This window comes from Gopherus evgoodei, chromosome 10 (genome assembly GCF_007399415.2).
Source record: "Gopherus evgoodei ecotype Sinaloan lineage chromosome 10, rGopEvg1_v1.p, whole genome shotgun sequence".
NCBI lineage: Eukaryota > Metazoa > Chordata > Testudines > Testudinidae > Gopherus > Gopherus evgoodei.
In genome coordinates this window covers 79,570,300-79,591,264 of record NC_044331.1, presented here as the reverse complement: position 1 = coordinate 79,591,264, position 20,965 = coordinate 79,570,300, and the positions used below count along the sequence as shown (strand labels likewise).

At 55.3% G+C, this 20,965-nt stretch overlaps 2 protein-coding genes across 2 annotated transcripts in view; one reads left to right on the top strand and one right to left on the bottom strand.

Annotated features, from left to right (window-relative positions):
• The window catches only part of FAM83G (family with sequence similarity 83 member G), a 29,426-nt gene extending 12,168 nt beyond the window's left edge, over positions 1–17,258 (top strand). Inside the window, exons 2-5 of the mRNA XM_030578715.1 lie at positions 3,162–3,329; positions 8,210–8,334; positions 8,738–10,196; positions 16,752–17,258. Coding sequence (XP_030434575.1) covers positions 3,162–3,329; positions 8,210–8,334; positions 8,738–10,196; positions 16,752–17,177 — 2,178 coding nt within the window. The 3' untranslated portion in view covers positions 17,178–17,258. The remainder of the gene's footprint in view (positions 1–3,161; positions 3,330–8,209; positions 8,335–8,737; positions 10,197–16,751) is intronic.
• The window catches only part of SLC5A10 (solute carrier family 5 member 10), an 88,376-nt gene that overhangs the window by 38,143 nt on the left and 29,268 nt on the right, over positions 1–20,965 (bottom strand). The window contains 2 exon segments of the mRNA XM_030578716.1: positions 13,622–13,757; positions 17,267–17,472. Coding sequence (XP_030434576.1) covers positions 13,622–13,757; positions 17,267–17,472 — 342 coding nt within the window.

Below are 20,965 nucleotides of genomic sequence, written 5' to 3'. Positions count from 1 at the left end.
GTGAACCCTGGTAACTACGACAAACTGCCAGCGACTTTCAAGTAATGCTGCCGGCTTGCAGCCGAGTCAGCTTTTAAAAAGGAAGGTAACGTCATGGCAGATCTTACCTCCGGCCCTAAGTCCATGGTTGCCAACCTTGACTCCGTTCATTTCATTATTTTGAGGCACGTCACCATATTGTCTCCAAATCAATTCACCCTCTTAGTGTCTTGCTTTAAGCTGTTTACCGCCCTTGCGATTCACAGTCTGGACAGTAAAATGAATGATGTTCGAGTCCAGCTCCGACACGAATCAAAATACAAGGGAAGGGTTTTTGTTCTCATATGCCGTTTTTAAAAAAAATTCCGTCACACACCTGTGGGGAAATGCTGCCCTAAATCATCTGGCTAGTGTCTGTGGCTTTACGGCCACGTTTTCCTATTCCCCTCCATCCCACTGCAGAGTGAAAGACGCACCTAAACCAAGAGGGGAAGCTGTGTAACTGTAGCTGAGGCCTGGCCTGACCTGAGTAATTAACACATGGAGGCCTCGTTTCTTGGAGGATCGCATTAGGGAGCAATGCTTTGTCCTCTGACATCCTTTGGCTATGGGAATCTTGGGTGTTTCTGGGAGCAACAAGAGGTAAGGCATTTGCAGACGAGGGTTGCAAACTTTCTGACTGCAGAAAACCAAACACCCTTGCCCCGCCCTACCATGCCCCCAGACCTGGCCCCTTGCCCCAAGGCCCCGCCCTGGATCACTCTATCCCATCTCTCTCCGTCACTCACTCTCTCCCACCTTTGCTCATTCACTTATTTTCACCAGGCTGGGGCAAGCAGTTGGTGTGCAGGGGGTGAGGGCTCCAGCTAGGGCCCAGGCTCTGGGGTGGGGCCAGGGATGAGCAGTTTGGGGTGCAGGAGAGGGCTCAGAGTGTGGGAGAGGGCTCTGGGCTGGGGCAGGGGAGTGGGATTCAGTAGGGGGGTGCAGGCTCTGGGAGGAAGTTGAGGTGAAGGAGGAGGCTCAGGGCTGGGGCAGGGAGTTGTGGTGTGGACTCCAGGAAGGAGGGAGCTCAGGCCTGGGGCAGGAAGTTGGGGCATGGGAGCAGGTTTGGTGTACAGGCTCTGGGTGGCGCTTACCTCAGGTGGCCCCAGGAAGAGGCAACATGTCCCTCCGGCTCCTAGGTGCAGGAGCACTGGGCTGCCAGGGGGCTCTGTGCACTGTCCCATCCAGAGGCGCCGCCCCCGTAGCTCCCATTGGCTGCAGTTCCTGGCCATTGGGAACTGCGGAGCTGGGTTGATGGCAGGGGCAGCGCACAGAGCCCCTCTGTCCGCCCCGACCTAGGAGCTGAAGGGACATGCTGGCAGGTTCTGGGAGCTGCACGGAGCTGGCCACTGTGGCCCGGTTGGGTTAGCAGTGCATTCGACCAAGCATGCCTGGCAACGCTACGACAGACAGAAGTGTAGATCCTGTCCCTTTCACACAAGGAATCGTAGCTTTGCCAAAAGAAATCAGGGACCTGGGCTTCCCGTGCTACATTCCACTGTTAGGAAGAGAGGCTGTTGAGTAGGGAACAGGAGTCAAGACTCCTGGGTTCTGCTCCTGACTCATGCTCATGACTTTGGGCAAGTCATGTAAACAGTCTGGGTGAATTCCTGGCTCATTTGAAGTCAGTGCAAGTTTTGCCACTGACTTCACCAGAAGCAGGACTTCACCCTCTGTGCCCCAGTTTGTCAGTAAAACGGGGTTAAGAACACCTCCCTCCCAGGGCTTAATGAAAGCTCATGAAGGACGAGACGTCGTCAGCCACTGGTGGCTGGAAAGTACAAAGCTCTCTGCTTGGGGCCGGAATGCTGGCTCAAATGACGCTGAGATGGAAATCTCAAAAGTGCCTTCATTTGCAGCCTGTCTCCCGAGCCAAGGGATTTGCACGCCATGCGGGGATACAGAGGGGTGGAATATTACAGGGTAGAGGTGGAAGGTGGTGCCAGCTAAGGACCCAGGTTCTAGTCCCAGCATCTCAGAGAGAAGGATAAAAAATGTCTCCCCTCTCTGCAGAGCACGTGTGAAGGCTGCCATCTTGGCCAATGCACCAGGGCCTTCTGGAGCTCAGAGCGTGAGTTGCTACAGTTTGAGCTAACGAGTCAAGATTCAATAGCTGGGGGCTGTAACTGGCCCACATCCTCTGTGTATTGGTGGGGGGGACCCAGGGCTCTGTCACAGAGAGCTCATAGCAGGGGGCTGGATTGTCAAGGCCCGGTATGAGTTTGCTGAGCTGAGTAAGGTCCGGCTCTCGTAGAGAGATGCACACAGGGGTAGTTCCATTGACTTCTAGGAGACTGCTTCCCTGGGTAAAGGTACCACCGGTGCCTAAGCGCCTGCAGGATCAGGGCCCTGAGCTGGTGGGTATGTCCCCAGCTTGTCTGATGTGAGTTCTTGGGACCTGCTCCGAGTGCAGCTCCCTGCCAGGGAAAGGCAGGGTCCTCACCTGGTGAGCCCCATTTGTTTGTGTCCTAGGCAGATCACAAAATCTTGGCAGTTAAAGTCACATCACCCCGATGACCGTCTTGCTCTGCTTCCAACTTCAGCTCCAATGTGAGCTGAGCACACGCTGCGCCCCAGTCTGCTAGAGTTGGCGATTAATCATAGAATCATAGAATCTCAGGGCTGGCAGGGACCTCAGGCGGCCATCTAGTCCCACCCCCTGCTCAGAGCAGAACAAATCCCCAATGTCAGATCTCATTTGAACGTGGGGGTTGCCAGCTTCCGGTTGGTACCACGCAGAATTCTACATAGTGGGTGTCAATCCAGAGGCAGATAAAATCATGTAAGAATTCCCTTGATGGGGAAAGCAGCGCGGTAAATCAGAGGGAAATCCCACTTCCTTAGGAGGCGAGAAACACTTGGATGGCACCAGTACAACTGCACTGAGGACTAGTAAACATTTCCCAGAGCTGGTCTTGCCCCAGGGATCAGAGAAGGCAGGAACTGTCCTTTTGTTCTGTTTTTGTACAGCACCTAGCACCCTGGGGGGCTGGGGTGTGGGGATCCTGTAATAAATAATAATTTCAGTCCCTGACTTGAGGTGGAACAGCAGGGCTCAGTCAGTGAAGCAACTCACCGCACTCTAGCCTGTGCATATCATTTGAACTCACCCTCTTCTGCCCCCTCCCCTCCCTCAACAGGTCGTGGCTGTTGTCATGGACATGTTCACGGACGTCGACATCTTCAAGGACCTCCTGGACGCAGGCTTCAAGCGGAAAGTCGGCGTCTACATCATTGTGGATGAGACCAATGCGAAATACTTCCTTCAGATGTGCGAGCGAGCGCAGATGCACGCCGGGCACCTGAAGGTAAGACGGGCACCGAGGGCGTGGCGCCGTGCAGTGGGTGGCTATAGGCAAGCAAGATTAGCCAACTGGAAGCTCGAATAGAAAAACTGGGCTTGATTCTGCCCTGGTGTCCTCGGTTACCTCCATGCACAGTGAATGCATGAAAAGGGATGTCACACATGAGCCCGGCTGGGTGACGACACATAGTGCCAGGTGCAGGAGAACTGGGCATCCTCAAGGCAATGGCACTGAATTGCAGCCGAGCGCAGCGTTAAGAATAGCTAGTGCCCTGGACGGCGCATTTCGCTCACGCCCACAGGATAACAACCTGAAATGGAGGGCTGCCTCCCACTCAGGACGCCACAGCTGGCGGGAGCTCGGCTGCAGGTGAGACCATTCCAGCTGGTATTTTCACCCAGTTTACAAGCAATGGTGCTCGCGCTGCCTGTAATTATCATTTCAAAGGCCGGAGAGCTGATGGTGCCATGAGTTGTTGCAACTCCTCCTGGTTCATGTTCAGAGCTCTGCCTTGACTCAGGAGGGGGCGGAAAGAGGCCAGCTAGGCACGTGGTCCCCACAAGCACATCTGAGGCCCAGCTTTCCTTCTGGGCACAAAGGGGGTGCAGATCTCCAGCCAGCCCCCTGCTAGCCTCTCTGGGCACCACCGGGGGAAGGGTATGTTTGTATAAAATGAAGGGGGGTGCTGGCTAAGCCAGGCAGTGGGGCCTAGTGGCTAGGTGCATCTGTGGCACTAGTCCCAGCTCTGCCCCTGGGCAAGTCACCTCCCTGCAATGTGCCTCAGTTTCCCCAGCTGTAAAATGGGGATAACGATGCTGCCTTCCTTCAGCTGTCTCTTCAGGACACAGGTATCTCTGAGGCGTGGGGGAGGCTATCCGTACTGGTAGCACATGTCAGACCGGAGGCTGCTGGAGGAGGTGGGACATGATGGGGAAGTTAGCAAGCAGCACTGGCCCTGAAGGTTTAATCCAGCTCCATGTCCCCACTGCCCACAGGCCAAAGAGCAGATCTGGGTGCAGGTGAATTGCACAAGGGGGAAGGGAAGGGCTAGGAATCCTTCTTCAAAATCCCGGAGCTGCCTCTGCAGCCCGCCAGCCCAGCCATTCTGCAGGAGAAGATCTGTGGAGTCTCCGGCCCGTATACCTGGTCCTGCCTAGCCAGGCTCTCTGGCCGCCAGATCAGTAGCTCCGTGGCAGCCTATGGGGCATGTGGAATGATTGGGTCTGCCACTTACAGGCAACCCTGCAGCCAGGGGAAGAGAAGAAACTCTTGAAAACAACAAGCAAGGCTGTCCCGTTCCAGGGCCTCCACACCCAGCAACAGCAAGGAGGCGAAATGGGAGGGGGGATACACACACCCCCAGCATCTCCTGTGCGCTGCCAACAATGTGTTGGTCCTTCCCATTAATGGCAGGCAGGGCCAGATGGCAACAGCAGAACAGCTGCTGGCACCAGCCAGGGTGATGTCGAACACCCAGCCCGACACAGCACCCACGAGAGAGAGGAACAATGGAAGGAATCTGCCAGCGCAGGCTGTGTTCACACTCAGGCAGGGAGACAAGGAGCGACTTGGCTTTGATGTCCCTGTCCTGTCCCCTTATTTTAACAGGAGAGAGACATGTATTGTAAACAGTCCCCTTGGCAACAAGATCTCATGGCTGCCTCTGGGCTAAATACCTCTGCCCCACCAGGCCCGACAGGGCTAGAATGCAGAGCCCATGGCACAAGCCCCTGCCACTTGCGCTAAAGGAGAAGTATCACTCCGGTGGGGTTTTTATATTGACCGATAACATGTAGGAGCAAGCCCCACAACTCGGCAAAGCAAAGCATTACAGCCCTCCAGAGACTAAACTATTGTGCGCCACACGCAGAGAACAGGGAAGGTCAAACAATGTGTCCGAGGCCCGGGCAGTGGCTGGAATGGATTCCGGGAGATATACCCGCACGTCAGCTGTCTAAGCGCTGCGCTGCCGTGTCCATTTACATGGGGGGGGGGCGGGGATCAGATCTCCTGGCTGGACAGCACCACGAATGTCTGGGATATAGAAATAAGAAACCGGGCACAGGCCATCACCGTGGGTTTGGTGCTCTCAAGCTAGTCCTTCCACTGGCATTTCACCTGCTCCTGCAATATCTAGCACTATTTGGCAGCCTCTGTTCTTGAAAAGCTCCAAGAGTGTTCCAGGCCAGGGACCTGTGTCCTTTGGCAAGCTGTGTGAGAAAGCTCCTGCTAGTGCTGCTGCCAGAGATCCGGACCCTGCTAGCCAGTGTTAGCAAGGCTCACTGGTTGCATAAGCCCATCAGCCAGGGCAGGCGCTGTGTGAAGGCAAAGAATGGATGGGAGGGGTTCCCAGAAGGGACTAAAGCCAGCAGGGCGCACCTTTGGTCCTACCTGCCTGCAGAGCAATGATCAAAAGCCGTCATGCACCAGGTGGGTGTGTGGCTGTTATCACAAATTCCTGATGCATGGGAATCTCCTGGTTTCACTTTCAGGCCTGCTGACCGACCTGATTTTCCAGGTTGTACTTTAACTATCAGGCCTTTGCCTTGCTTGGCACAGCAGATATCTACCTTGAGGAATGCAGCCACGTGGCTCCAGCCACCAAGCGGCTCTCTGATTGGCATCCAAGCACACTCATGAACCTCCCACCTCTCAAGCTAGCCGGAGAATGGCCGTCACAGGGACTGTGGCACAGAGAGAAAGGAAAGTTCATACATACATAGGCAACACAGCACTGGCTCCGACAGGTGCCTGGTGTTCTCCTACCCAGCACATTAACTGTCCGGGGTTGCATGTGGAAGTGATTTCCATGCATCTGGGCTGTGCAGCACCCAGCACTGAGGTTAAGATGAATGTTCAGCTCAGGAAAGCTCCAGGCTAGTCGCAAGGGGTGATGCCGGTGACAACTCTGGTATATTGGCAGAGCTGTGGACGGGGCCAGGACCAGAACAGCAGGCGTGCACCAGCAGATCCCTGGAGACAGAGTCCAGGTTGGATTCTCCCACTGGCACTGACCCTCCTGGCACCACTGGACAGACTCACACTAGCCCGAATCTATCTACCTGGGGTGGGAGGCTGGCAGTGTAGAAATACCCATGGAAGCCAAAACCAACAAGGAGTCCGGTGGCACCTTAAAGACTAACAGATATATTTGGGCATAAGCTTTCATGGGCATAAGCTTTCGTGCATCTGAAGAAGTGGGTTTTTTACCCACGAAAGCTTATGCCCAAATAAATCTGTTTGTCTTTAAGGTGCCACCGGACTCCTTGTTTTTGTGGATACAGATTAACATGGCTACCCCGTTACTTGACACCATGGAAGTCAATGGTGCAAAGCAGTCAGGACATCCCAGAGAACCTGAGACGCTATTTGGAAAGTGCTTTGAGCCGGAGCATGGAGGATAAAAGGTGCTAAAGACACGTAAGTTGTTATTTCAGTGTCTAAAAAGCAGGCTCAATGGACTTGGTAAATACCGCACAAGCTTGGGAAAGCCACACAGTTTGTTAAGCAACTGCTGAGTGTTTGCAGTGATTCAGGGGTTGAGAGAAGTGGCTATTGTGTTTTCTGATCAGGCATCTATCTTTACATGCCCTGGCTTTTGTTTTCTTCCTACTGGAGATTACTTAAAGCAGCTGCTGCTATGAGAGTGAGGAGGGAGAATGAAACATACCCTGAGACCTAGGTGTTTTGCTCTGCTGGGTGTGACCTGAGAGCCTCTAATGGTCCTTTGTGAATTTATGAAAAGGGTTGGCCTAGACAGAGGAGCTGGATTAATGGGCGGTTAAAGGATATTAAGTTAACAGGGATGTACTGAATCGGGTGACGGAATGGGGTCAGCCTCCAACTTGTTTTCCTGGGCATGGAAATGTAAACAACAGCACAGAGCTTCTAATGCGCCTCCCATGCCGGGATCTCAGGGCACACTGGGGTATTCACCACGTCCCTCCCTATGGGTCAGTCCACACTAGCGTTCTCATCTTGAGTTCACTGGCTGCCAGTTATTGCACGGTCAGTAACACGCTGTACAAGCTAGTCTGGAACACTCTCCAAACGGCTGTTCCAGGTGACAAGCATTTGCGGCTCACCCGAGGCCGATCCCATCCAAGCTCCAGCCAGTGGGTGACCAGGAAAAGGGGATAATCACAACAGAAAGCAGAACATTCGCACAAAACCAGGTTAGACATTTTGGGGAAGCAGCAGACTCCTGAACTCAAGTCCCAGATGAGCCACTGACTTGTGGGGCCTGGAGCAAGGCAGCTAACCTCCTTGTGTCTCAGTTCCCTTCTCAGCCACACAGGATAATATTTAGGCCAGTAAATCCACCTCCCTGAGCAGCAGTATCCAGGTGGCAGAAGAATTCTTCTGTCGACTTAGCTGCGTCTACACCAGGGTTCAGGCTGGCTTAACGGAGGCGCTCAGAGGCATGAATTTTTCACACCCCTGAGTGACATAACTAAGTCGATCGACATTTTACATGTAAACCAGGCTTTAGCCGCCTTTCAGAGCTATTGCGGGGATGAGTCAGTATCTATGCAGAGATCCGAATGGTGTTTTGAAGATAAGGGCTGTGCCTTTTTATTGAGACAAGGGGCCAAATTCAGCGCCAGTGTCAGTGGTGTGAAACCGGAGCACCACTGTCGAATTCTGCAGAGTTAATCCAGATTTAGAACAGCACCACTGAGAACAAAATCAAGCCCAAGCTGGCCAACAGAGGGAATGGTCAATGGAAATGGCCATTTAAAAAAAAGAGCAAATCAACAGGGAGAGAGAGACTCGATTTTTCAGCCCTAACCAAGAGTCCATTGAGGCAGGCCAGGAGCATCTCACTGCATCGCCTCCTCTTTGTCTCTTTTCCCACCCGCTGTCTTGCTTTTGCTTTGCAGAATCTCCGCGTTCGCACCACGGGGGGAACAGAATTTTTCACCCATTCGGCCACGAAGTTCAAAGGTGCCTTGGCCCAGAAGTTCATGTTCGTGGATGGTGACCGGGCTATGTGTGGCTCCTACAGGTAATCCAGAGACAGCTCTGTCAGGCGTTCCCACATCTAAAGAGCGTGCCGGATGGGGTCAGCCTCAGCTGGGCCACAGCGGGACCAGGCGGGTCGGCGTTTTAGTTTTAAGGGGATGTGAATTTTGATCCTCATGATAGTGCAGGGTCAGAGCAATGGGTAGAAGCATGCAGCTGGGTGTACCAGCTGAAATATGCATCCCGATCCTGACCTGCCTGAACTCGATCCCAATCCTGACCTGAACTCAGCCCACGGGGTGGCAGGATCCAGCCAGCCCCAGAGAGTATAAAACCGAGCCCAGGGTTGAGGTATTCACATCTCAGTAGCAAGCCAGGTAGCAGGGGAACCCAGGCCGGGTTTGCCGCCATGCACTCAGACTGTTTCTGATTGGTTTCCATTCCAGCTTCACCTGGTCCGCAGCCAGGACCGACAGGAACCTCATCTCGGTCCTCTCTGGCCAGGTGGTGGAAGCGTTTGACAAGCAGTTCCAGGAGCTGTATCTCATGTCCCGGGGGCTCAGCCTGAAGTCCATTCCCATGGACGAGGAGCCGGAACCTGAGCCATTCACTCTGCCCTCTGTCATGCCTGTCACCCCAGCCAACGCAGTGGTGAAGAGACTGATTAACCCAAAATATGCCCTGGTGAAGGCCAAGAGCGCTGATCAGATCAGCAAGATGTCGTCCGAGAGGCAGGCGGACGCCGGCAGAAACAAGATAATGGACAGCAAAGACAAGGCCCTTCCCGAGGGCCAAGCTGCCGAGCGGCAAAACGACATGGCCGACCTAGCCCCACCCATCCACCCCGGCCTCCTCAACATGGAGAAGGCCAACATGTTCGACTACCTGCCCACTTGGGTGGAGCCAGACCCAGACCCAAGCGAAATCTTGGGGTACATCAACATCATTGACCCCACTATAAAGAACGTGAAGCTGTCCCAAATGAATCGCATCAAGGTCTGTGATGTCTCCCAGGCCAATGCCCAGCACAGGCAGATGCTAAAAAGCAAGGAATTGGAAGCCAAGAAAAGCCAAGAGCCTTCTCCAGCCAGCCGGGAGCAAAGAGAGGCCCCTCCGACCCCAATCAAAGAAGCTCCCAAGCCAGTAGAAAGCCCCAAAGCAAGGAGTCCTGGGGAGAACAAGAAAGGAGCTTTGGCTATCCTGGCCGTAAGCCAGCACCTGAAGCAGCCCACGGCTGCAGAGACGCACAAGATGGACATCAGGCCCCCAGTGCCAAGGCCGAGGACGGTTGACGTCATGGACTTTATCTCCAAAAACGGTGCGCTCTGCAAAGACACGGCTGCCCTGCTTGTGGACGCCAAGAAGCAGCTGCGCCAGGTGGCAGAGCCAGCGAATGCAGATCACGGGCCGGGTGAAAACCCCACACAAGCTCAAGCCACAGCCAGCGATCACCAGCTGAGGAGGCAGGAAGCCGTATCCCAGGAAGCTCAGGGCACGGCAGCCATGTGTCCCGTGAACGGGCTGGAAGGGGAGGAAGATGAAGAGGACTATTTGACACTCAGTGATCAGGAGAGCTATTCTAGCAGTTCTGCCACCCACAGCTACCACCACTCCAATGCCTCCTCCACCTCGGATGAACTCTTCGAGGTGAGAGGTCGCTTTGGGCCGCTCCGGAGAACCAACTCAGATCACATCCCCAATGGGGGGAACCTGCACTTGCAAAGGAAAATGAGCGACCCCCACATCAGCCGGGGAACCTACGTCAGCCCCCTGGGGAGCCTGCAGTCGCCGCCAAACTTGCGCTTAGAGGACGCGGTGCAGAGGCAGGACGATGTTACCGAGGTTATTAGGTGTGTGCTGGAAAAGGTGGATGGAAAGGAAGCACTCGCCAGCAAGGCCAGGCAGGTAGGACGGCTTGTCGTATCAGTCTGTTCTTTGCCCTTTCTCCTGCCCTGGAGCCTGGCTGTGCCCTGCATGGGGGTAGGGATAGCTCAGTGGTTTGAGCATTGGCCTGCTAAACCCAGAGTTGTGAGTTCAATCCTTCAGGGGGCCATTTAGGGATGGGGCCAAAAATCTGTCTAGGGATTGGTCCTGCTTTGAGCAGGGGGTTGGACTGGAGGTCCCTTCCGATTCTATGTTGCTCAGGGCCAGCCTTAGGGAAAATGGCACCCTGGGCATGGTTATATTTTGGCCTCCCCCAGCACCCCCTTAATGTCCCATCACCCCTGCCCTCTACTCATGCCCCCCACTGCCTCCCCTGGGTCTCTGTGGCCTCCCACTCATGCCCCCCACTGCCTCTGCGGCCTCCTCTGTCCCCCTACTCATGCCCCCTGCTGCCTCCCCCAGCTCCCCCTCAACCTCCCATCACCCCTGCCCCCCGCTGCCTCCCCTGGCCTCCTCTAGCCCCCCACTCATGCCCCCTGCTGCCTCCCCTGGGTCTCTGCAGCCTCCTCTGGCCCCCCACTCATGCCCCCTGCTGCCTCCCCTGGGTCTCTGCTGCCTCCTCTAGCCCCCTACTCATGCCCCCGCTGCCTCCCCCGGCCCCCCCTCAACCTCCCATCCCCCCTGACCCCCGTTGCCTCCCCTGGCCCTCTGCTGCCTCCTCTGCCCCCCCATCCCTCCCAGCCCCCCGCTGCTTCCCTGGGCTCCTCCCCATCGCCCCTGGGCCCCGCTGTCTCCCCAGGCTCCCCTCACCATCGCCCCTGACCCCCACTGCCTCCCTGGGCTCCCTACTCCCCCAGCCCCCCACTGCCTCCCCATCCATCCCCCTATCGCCCCGACCCCTGCTGCCTCTCCGGGCTCCCCCCGCAACCATTCCTCCCTGGCCTCTGCCTCCCCACCTTTGCCCTGGGCTCCTTTCTGCAACCTCGCACCCCAGGCCTTCCCCACTCCTTGCCTCTAGACCACGGCACCCGGGTGGTTGCCCACATGGCCCACCTGTAAGGCTGGCCCTGATGCTGCTACTCCTGGGGTGGCTAGACCGTCCTGCCACCCCCGCAGCAGCGGCGCTATTTATCGCGTGAGATCTCAATCAAAGCTAGCACGCATCTGTCTACCCAACCTGGACGTTACGTCTCCAGCTGCTCTGCGGATGGAGCCCGAGAGAGCGGCGAAGGGCCGTCTGGGAGCAGAGCAGAACATCCATCCCCCCCACGCCCCTTCGTGAAGCTCTTTTCCCCAAGCCGTATTTCAGGCTCCAGCAAAAGGCCCTTTCAGCAACAAACACGTGTGCCGTGGCATGATGCACAGGTGGGGCCAGGGTGGCCCATGCAGGCAGGTCCCACCCAGGCTTGCTGTTTAGCTCCTGATAAAACACCGATTAGCATCAGAGAACAGCACCCGGTGTGGCATGACTCAGAGGCACCCGGCAACAGTGCAGTGAAATAGGGATGGTGGAGAACATTGCAACAGTCCGCAGTCAGCACTTTTCAGGCCTACTCACTCTGCCTAGCCACAGCAAGGAACATGCTGATCATTTGGGCTTGGTTTTCGTTGTGGGACAGCTGTTCCTGCGAGGCGGACACGCCCCACTTTTTGTCTCAAATGCTGAGGTTGCTGCTTCGCTGCTCAGCACTTACTGCATTTCCTTTTCTAGAGGCACAGAAATTAGTCCAGGGCCAGCTTTCACATTCCGCCTTTCAGTGTGTTCCGTCATTCAGGGCCTGATCCTCCACTGGCCGAAACTGGAGCAGCTCCGCTGAAATCAGCGGAGCTACCCAGGTGTACAGGGTCTCAGGATCCAGCCCTCAATGGAGCTCTAATCCAGTGGGTCTCAAACTTTTGTACTGGTGACCCCTTTCACATAATAAGCCTCTGAGTGTGACCCCTCTTACAAATTAAAAACACTTTTATATATTTAACACCATTATAAGTGGTGGAGGCAAAGCAGGATTTAGGGTTGAGGCTGACAGCTCAAGACCCCCCATGTAAAAATCTCGCGACCCCCGAGGAATCCCGACCCCCAGTTTGAGAACTCCTGCTCTAATCTGTCTATAGGTAACAAAATTTACCAGCCCAGACCCAACGCATGCTCGCCCTCATGTCCCTGCGGAGATGATGCTAAGCTAACAGCCAATGCGATTTCACCCATTCATCTGAAAATCACAGCACTGTGTAAAGCCGGCGGTGCCAAAGCTTTCAAGCACTGCGATAAAGCAGTCTGCTGTGGCCCAGCTTCCCAGCCACTGGCCAGGGAGCTTTGTATTGGGATTAGTGTTCTTGCAATAGCTTCCTCAAGACTTCTGAAGGGCAAAGAGACCAATGAGTCAAGTGCTCATATTAGGAACAGCCAGAAACCTAAACCAGCTCATTCATAAACAACAAGCTGTTATCAAGCTGTCACAGAGCGTGGGGGAGTCAGGATCCTGCACCCCCGTCTTCCTGCGATTTACCATGACTCTCAGCCAGCCAGTAAAACAGAAGGTTTATTGGATGACAGGAACACACAGGGCTGGTGCAACCCATTAGGCGACCTAGGGCACTAGCATTTGGGGGGCGGCATTATGGGTCCTTCGGCGGCGATCGCAGCGGCCGGATCTTCGGCTGCCCCAGTCGTTGGCATTTAGGCGGAGGGAGCTGGGGCAGGGGGGCACAGGGATGGCCGCCTGCAGCAAGTAAGGGGGGAGGCAGCACGCAGGGGAACCAGTCCCCACCCCAGCTCACCTCTGCTCTGCCTCCTCCCCTGAGCATGCTGCCCCGCTCTGAACCACTGTGAACATCAGTGGGGCATCAAGGATCTGCGTCCCAAAACTCAGACACACTCTGCAGAGTTTTGGTTCCAAATTGAACCCCAAATGGAAAGTCTGTTTCCCGTTTGGATGCTGCTGAGATCTCACAACATCAGATGATCTTGCCAAGCTTGGGGCAAAGCCTCATAAGAAGAGCTGTTGCCACCGAATTTCAGCTCTAACCCCAAAATTCAGCCCTGATCCCCCCCACCCTCACACCTCTAGTCCCAATTGGGATCAAAACAGCCCATCTCCAACACAACAACATAACGCTCCTTCCAAAGCATTTCACTGGCTGTATGCACACACCACCACTGAAATGCAGCCACCTCTGTGGTGGGGGAACTGCAGTCCACCGATGCCCAACACACACTAGGAGGGAAAAAGGGGAACTTTTGACCAAGGATACTCAGGCAAATCTCATGCCCTTTAAAGAGCCCCTGCGGGCTGGTTAGTGTCCATGCAGAGGGACTCAGCGTGCTGTCCCAATCCTCTATGCAAAGTGGCTAAAGCTGCCCTCCTGAACTGCAATGGCTTTTGCTCAGTGACAGGCAAATTATAAAACCCTGCCGACACTTCCTCTTTGCTGTGTCTGTACCTCACCTGGATAGAGAACCCGGCTGATCATCCCGGGCATGATGATAACCCCCAGCGGCAGCATTTTCAAATAGCTCGCCAGGATGGAGCCGGCCTTGGCATGACTCAGGTTCTTAGCCGAGAGAGACCTCTGCACAATGACCTGCAAGAGAGAGGGAGACACGACCAGCTGCAGCTTAGTGCTTGAGAAATTGGGCCCTAACCACCATGTCATGTCCAAACTCCCCCAAACGCTGGGGACGTTCAGAACTCAAACCAAATTTTGCAGCCCAGGCCCATCTGGTCCTTGCATCCTGCAGGGCTGCTCCAAACAGGATCTGTTGGTATTATTCCAGAACATCAGAATGGCCCAGTGCCACCCATGGACTTCCCCCGCTGGAGACCCCAGCTCCTTGCATGCAAGGTTCCCCCTCGCCCTCCACCGGGCCGGCGCGAGAGCACTGCATGCTGGGATACAACATCTCTGCGGGTGGCAGCCTGGAGCAACAGAGCAGGAACACAGCTGCACTCAGCCGTGTTTGAGATCAATCAGGTGGGATTGCTGGGTTCCTGGCTAGCGGCTAATGCGACCCTCAGAGAGCTCTCCCGCCGACAAAATAAATCCTCCCCCAGCAGGAGGCGGTAGCTTTGTCAGCGGGACAAAAGGCTCTTCAGAACGGCGCTTTTCATTGATAACACTTTTGTTGTTCAGGGGGCGGTGGGAGGCAGGCTTCACACTCCTGAACGACAAAAGTTTTCCCGACGACAGTGCAGCGTAGACAAAGCCTTCGAGCGAGGGGAGACGTTGCAGGAAACTGGGCCCATGTATATTCAGAGACAGAAGCATTGTTAAGTCCTCAGTTCAGTGTGACAGATTCCCGTTCACACCAACCCTCTCTATCCTATAACGAAGGAGCAATTTTCCCCCCACAATTAAATTCCAGATTCCCCTCAAAAATATAGATCTATGTAAACAGCAGCACTTCCATGCGACCCTACACAAACAAACCCACTAGTGCTTACGGTGTCACATGACCATGCAGGTCCATCATGCTTTGCGTGCTGTGCCTCTCCATGCTGTCCTTACAAGCGGGCTGAGAGCACTAGGCAGAGCATCCCACTGCTCCCTCACCATCCCCGCTGATCCCAAGAGCAGAGCGGTGCCGTAGCAGTGAGTGGAGGAAGGGACACAAGGGAGCATTCCCGCAGCGTGCGAGGCGTGACGCTGTCATCTTCAAAGCACCAGACACCCGCCCACACAGCCTCACTCACAGAGCCGTTGCATTAGTGCTCCCATTTCACAGATGGGGAAACCGAGGCAGCGGAGTTAAGTGCCTTCCCTGAGCAACTCAGTAGCAAAGCCAAGAACATAGAGCAAGAGTGGCTGGTTCACAGGTCTCTGCTGGAACCAAGCTCCCCCCATTGACGGCAGGGCTGGATTCGGAGCCTCTCTTAAAACAGCCAAGTCAGTGGAAGAGCTGCAAAAACCCAGCTTGGCTAAACAGCCCCTGCCAGCCCCCATGGCTTCATTATCAGGGGCTCAGCACCGCTCTGGCTTTGGCTCCATATTACTGGGCCGTGTGTTCAGAGGTGCCGAGTGCTCATGACCCCCCATTGTTGTTGTGGTCTTGGGGCCCGGGAAAGGCCTGCATAGGTGACCTCCCCAGGCAGCAGCATCGCTCTGACGGGCCAGAAGCCTTGTCTCAAGTCAGAAGGGCGAGGCTTTCCCTGCCATTGTGCCTTTATCCGTCACCTAGAGCTGCAATGAGCAGGCGTCTCACAGGCACCACGGCACTGAGCTACCGCTCACTCACTCCAGGGGCACCGCCGCTGAAATCGCTCTGGAGGGAGACTCGCATGGGTAAAGGGAGCCTCAGGCCCACAGATCTAAGAGAGCGGGAGGGCAAGTCACGTCATCTCATCGTGCCTCAGTTTCCCTTCTAGAAAACGGGGTGTTGGAGGCCCATGCCATTTCAGAGTGGGAGGCACTCAGGTGCATCAACCAGAGTGGCAGGGCCAGAACTACAGCCTAGTGGGTCACCTGCAAGGAGCCAGCGTGTTTCTCAGCAGTGCTGCTGTGGCTCAGAGCCTTGTGCCAGGGATCCTGTTTGCTGACGAGGCGTGGTGGAAACACACATGGTGCATTGCCTGGTTTCCTGGCAATTGTCTCTGTTATCTAAATATTTGCTCTTATCTCAACACGTTCAATGGGCTTTTGCACGACACCATCCAGCTGGGTCCTCTGGGTTTGTTCTGCATGGATCCAGCACCAAGAGGCCTCTCTGGCTCAGGCATGGAGCCATATTGGCCTCAGAGCGGAGCCAGGACAAAGACACACCCAGGATGTGCTGGCGTATTGTGCCCTGTCATTTACACCAGGGTGAAGTGGATGTGGAATGCGGCCTCCCGCATGAGTGGAGGCCTCTGATTTGGGTGTGGTTTTACATCCATTTTACAGGCTGGCATGGGAGCCCATGGCAAAGGACTGGAGTGAAAAGAAGCCATTCAGGGTATTTAACCAGCTAATAAAATGGAAACAGAGGGAGACAAATATCCAGTTTATGCAAGTGGTGGATTAAGACTATTGGGGCCTGGACCCAATGTAAAGGCCCCTCCACACACCTAATCAAGGTCCCCAATGCTACGGTGCTGCTGGCTTCCTGCCCCACTAATGTCACCTCCTGCTCCACCCTTCTCAGATGGCATCTTCCCCACCACTGAAATTCACAGCTCCAAGTTGTGTCAGTCCATGGTCTCCTCCATGCCCAGAGCCAGGACCTGCAGCTGCATGGATCTTGCCTTAAGAATGAAGCAGCCACACCGAGGTGACAATGGGTGTTTAGGCTACTATCCAGTGGCAGAGCACTGAAGTATCTCTGAAGGCCTAAGTGATGCCGTGAATTTCTGGGTGAAACAGAGGGCAAGCTATCATAGGATCCGCACTGGAAAACGCTGGGTTAAGGCTTAATTCTTTCTCTTGGGGGTTTCCAGTGACCCCAGACCCAAGGAGAATTATAGCTAGGGAACGGTGAGGGACTCGCCCAAGGCTGCACAGTAAGTCAGTGGCAGAGCCAAGCCCACACATAGCGTTTCAGGCGTGTGTCGAACCCATTCTTGCCAGTAATCTTTATTCTCTTCTCTTGTCTTTATCAAACAGGGTCAGCCTTTCCACCACTACGTATCCAGGAACCCAGCATGCCCAGGACAAGGCAAAGGGGGTGTCCATGCCCCGAGACACGAGAAAAACCCAGGGCCCAGTAAATACAAGGCGGACGGAACCAGTGCTAAGAAACCCACCACAGCCACCAGCCCCCCACCATACTGGCAAAGCAAAGGTTTCAGTTCTGCCAGGAACGTGCAGCCCCGCCACCTCTCGCAAGGCATCAGCAGAGCAACCGGCAAGCCCTTGTCCTCCCTCCCAGAAAGCCAGAGGACAGCGGACGAAGTGAGGACGCCTCTCGGCATCCCACTCACCAAACTCTCACAGTCCAAGCACCTCAAGGCCAGGGTGGGCGGAGGCCAGCAGGTTTCCACCGACTCCAAACGGAGGCTCCCGGGGGCCGCCAGCCGCAAGGACCAGTAGGTACCGAAGCAGCTGGACTGCAAGTATTCAGAGGCCATAGAGCGGGGAGATGCAATTCCGCGAGGGAGGGGGAATATGTTTACATTTACCTGGTCGGTGCACCAGTACCAAGTGGCCAAGACAGACAGCCCGAGAGTCATGCCAGTCCAGGGGAGGTCTCCGGAGATGGGATCTCGGAAGAGGTGCATGGCGTCCACTCTGGGCAGGTGACATGTTGTGTTGGGGATAATCTTGGCCGGAACAGCCTTTAAATAAGCCTCTGCCAGGTTCTGGTATCCTCCGATCTTGCTAAACGCTGGAAGGGAACAGGGAAGGGAAGCTGATTAGAGCACTGAAATACAAGCAGATCAGCTGGCAAAAGCCACAGCGACCTTCCTGGGCAGAATCTATCCCCCCTTCCCGCTTGCCCTGAGAAGCAGGGCCGGGGAAAGAACCACCGCACGTTACAACAGAATTTTATTCTTATTTAAGAGTACACAGCTGAGGTTTTGCACAATTGGGCCCGGCAGAGTCCTGCTCCCCCCCAGGGGAAGCATCCCAGGTCGTGGATCCAGGCTCCCCAACGGGACGCTCTCTCCACTGAGTTTGTACTTCCAACGAGTCACTTTTATTAAAGCACAAAGGTCCCTGGGCAGCCGAACGTTCTTGTTGAAGTGATAAATGCGAGCAGAGGGGGTAGCGACTGACTTGATCCGTGACGGTGCTAAGTGCACCCTTTGGCTCAGGGGTCAGGCCATTTTTTAGCGATCTAGGTAGTGACCTGATAGCCCCATAGTCTCTGGGTACCTAGACTCACTTCGCTGGGTTTTCTTAGGGTCCATCTACACTGCGAGCAGAGGTGACTGCAGCACGTGGAGACATATCTGAGGTCGCTTCGACCTAGTCAGCGTGTGTCCACCCTGCCAGGTATCCTGGCTAGGTACTCGAGTGACTAGACCATTCTGCTCTTGGGACAGGAGCTGGCTAGCGCAGGCATGGCTGGACGTGCTACATTCACATTCACAGCTCCGGCTGCAGCCCAGATGTACCCTGTGAAATGGCACCTTCTCTCTGGAGCAGTTAATTCCCTGGGGTGAAAGTGACACCTGTGCTAAAGGCCTAGCCCCCTGCTCTCCCCAAACCATCCCAAGCCTGGGCAGCCACTGGCAAATGAACCCCAGATTACAGACCCTGCTATCAGCGCCATCGCTCCACTCCCTGCCCCGCCAGCTTAAGCATTGCAGCACAAGGATCTTGTGGAGCACCCAGCTGCCCGACAGCCATGGGTAGTGCTGCCACGCGGGAATCCAGGCTTGCTTCTTCACAGCTGCTGGGAGACGGAGCTAAATTCACCTTGCAGTTGCCCCACTGAAGCCAGGGGATTACCCTGGCTAGCTGGGAGGAGAATTTGGCCGCGGATGCATAGGAAGGCAACCTACTTGGCTTGCAAAAGGAGGTGGGAAGATGCCGCTCCCTTTCCTGAGTGCCTCCTTCCTAGCCAGTTCATGCAAGAGCACGAACACCCCCTGTCTGTGGTCACTTCTCATGAGAGCAGGCACTCCAGGTGTTTGCATCCCACCCACAGCATGCTAGGTGGCACAGCGACGGTTACTCACACCCAGGAGGAGCTCCCAGAGTCTCCTCTTGCCCAAGCCCATGCCATGCCCCCACTGGGCGCCGGGCACAGACTCCTGCGCCACGGCAGACGGGGCAGAGGCGAGGTAGCCATCTGGGGGCAGGTTGAGGAAGCAGCCCCACTATGAAGGGCTGGGCGAACCCCAGGCCCGGATATCGGGGGCTGCTTCTAGCACAACTTGTGGTGTTTGGGGCTGAATCCAACTCTCAGCACCTTGGCATTAGCAGCAGGTTAGATTCATGGGGTTGCTGGATTGGTATGGACCCTCCCCTCCACCCCCCACACCGCCTTTCTGTGCCCTTTGACGGAGTCTGTGCCAGGGCTGCCACCCTCATGACTAGCTAGTGCCCATAAGTCACAGTGGCTGGCAGCCAAGAGAATTACCAGTGCAGCCCATGGAAACCGAATGCCCTGGTAGTGCTCCTCTGGGCCCAGGCCAGAACTGGGGGCCAGGTGAAAGGCCTGGGCCATCTGCTGGGTCTGCCCCATGGAGCCTTTCATGCTCCAGCCTGCTGCGGATTTGTGTCCAAATCTGCAGATTCTTAAGCCGGATGCTCCCAAACACAGGCATCCTTGGCTGGGAATTCATTACTGAGAATTCACACTCAGGTGGGGTGACCAGATGTCCCGATTTTATAGGGACAGTCCCGATTTCTGGGTCTTTTTCTTATATAGGCTCCTATAACCCTTCACCCCTGTCCCAATTTTTCACATTTGCTGTCTGGTCACCCTACACTCAGGTAACAATGGCCCCGAGCCCAGACTTTATTCCTTTATTCTTTATTTATCGCAATGGGCAGACGGGCCCATTGCGATCCCCTGGTCTGACCTCCCGCAGGACACAGCCCATAACTGCCCTGGGTTCCTGCCTGTTTGAGTGTGAGCAGCTCTTGTAGAAAAACATCCACCCGTCCACCTTCTCCTCTTCATGCCCCCTGGCCCCCTGCACTGTGGGGACACTGAGATGGGGCTTCCCCCTCCAGAAATGAGCCTGACCAAACTCCGATCCAAACACCCCAGAACCCTGGGCTGATCGAAGTGCAGTGCTCTGTTTTGTCAGCGGTCCCCAGCTTTGTAACCGGCCAAGGCACACAGCTCCCAGCAGTAGACGTTTGAGATCTGAGTCCCACTCTTAAGTTTGCGGCGTGAGTCCATCCCGGTTCCCTTTTTAAGATGCCACCCCAAAAATGCACATTACTCCCCCCTCAGTGTCTTTCCATTCCAGTGCAGTTCCATGGCCATGTGAGCTGAGGACCTGAGTAACTCAGGCAATGGTTACGGGCCCACCACAGGAGCAGGTGGACGAGAGTCTCTGGCCTGCAGTGGGCAGGAGGGTCAGACTAGATGATCCCGATGGTCTCTTCTTCTCAGAAGTCTGGGAGTCTGCGGTTTAGTCCTGGGACCATCAATCCCAGGCCAAAGTCAGAGGGGGGAGGGGGATGTTTTCAGAGCATCGTCTGAGGACTCGAACCCTCTCACACGCACACACACGCCGCTTTGAGAACAGGCCCGTCGCACTGGGGAGAGGATCAGTGTTTGTAAGCTCACCCTGCCCTTGTGACAGGGGAAGCGGCTACACGCCCACACCTGGTTAATCCCGGTGTGGGCGAGCCAAAGAGCGGGGTGGGTGGGAAGCAGCAATACATGCTCTCTAATAAGGGCAGGCGGTTAGCAAATGCTGAGTCATACTGGAAAGCAGGTAGATGCACTCCGGGCCCTGCAGTATTTCCAAAGGCAGCAGTTTGCACGCAGCACCGCTGGCATTTGCACACACAGGAGGTGTGGACCAACAGAGGGATGTTGCAGTTTGGGAGGCCCGCTGAGAATTTGCTCCACAGCTGCCTCATTAATGCCCAATGTGTTCACACACCAGGATTAACGTCTTTGTGGTGCATGCCAAAAGGAATCAGGGATTTAGGCTGTGATTTCAATGACTTGCCATGGTAACCAAGCCATGAGCCACAACAAGAGGGTGTGTGCGCGCGATGGTACGTTCCTCCCCAGAGGTCGGGACAAGGACTGTTTGCACCAATGCCACATTTGCGAGAGCCAGCCCAGGGCTAATGCTGGATAGGGGGATCCCAGTCCAGAGCCCTGCGCCAGGCTGCTTGATTTTTACCCCATCTAGAGCTGGGCTCCCAACAGTGGGGTTGGGCTGATGGCAGTTCTAAAA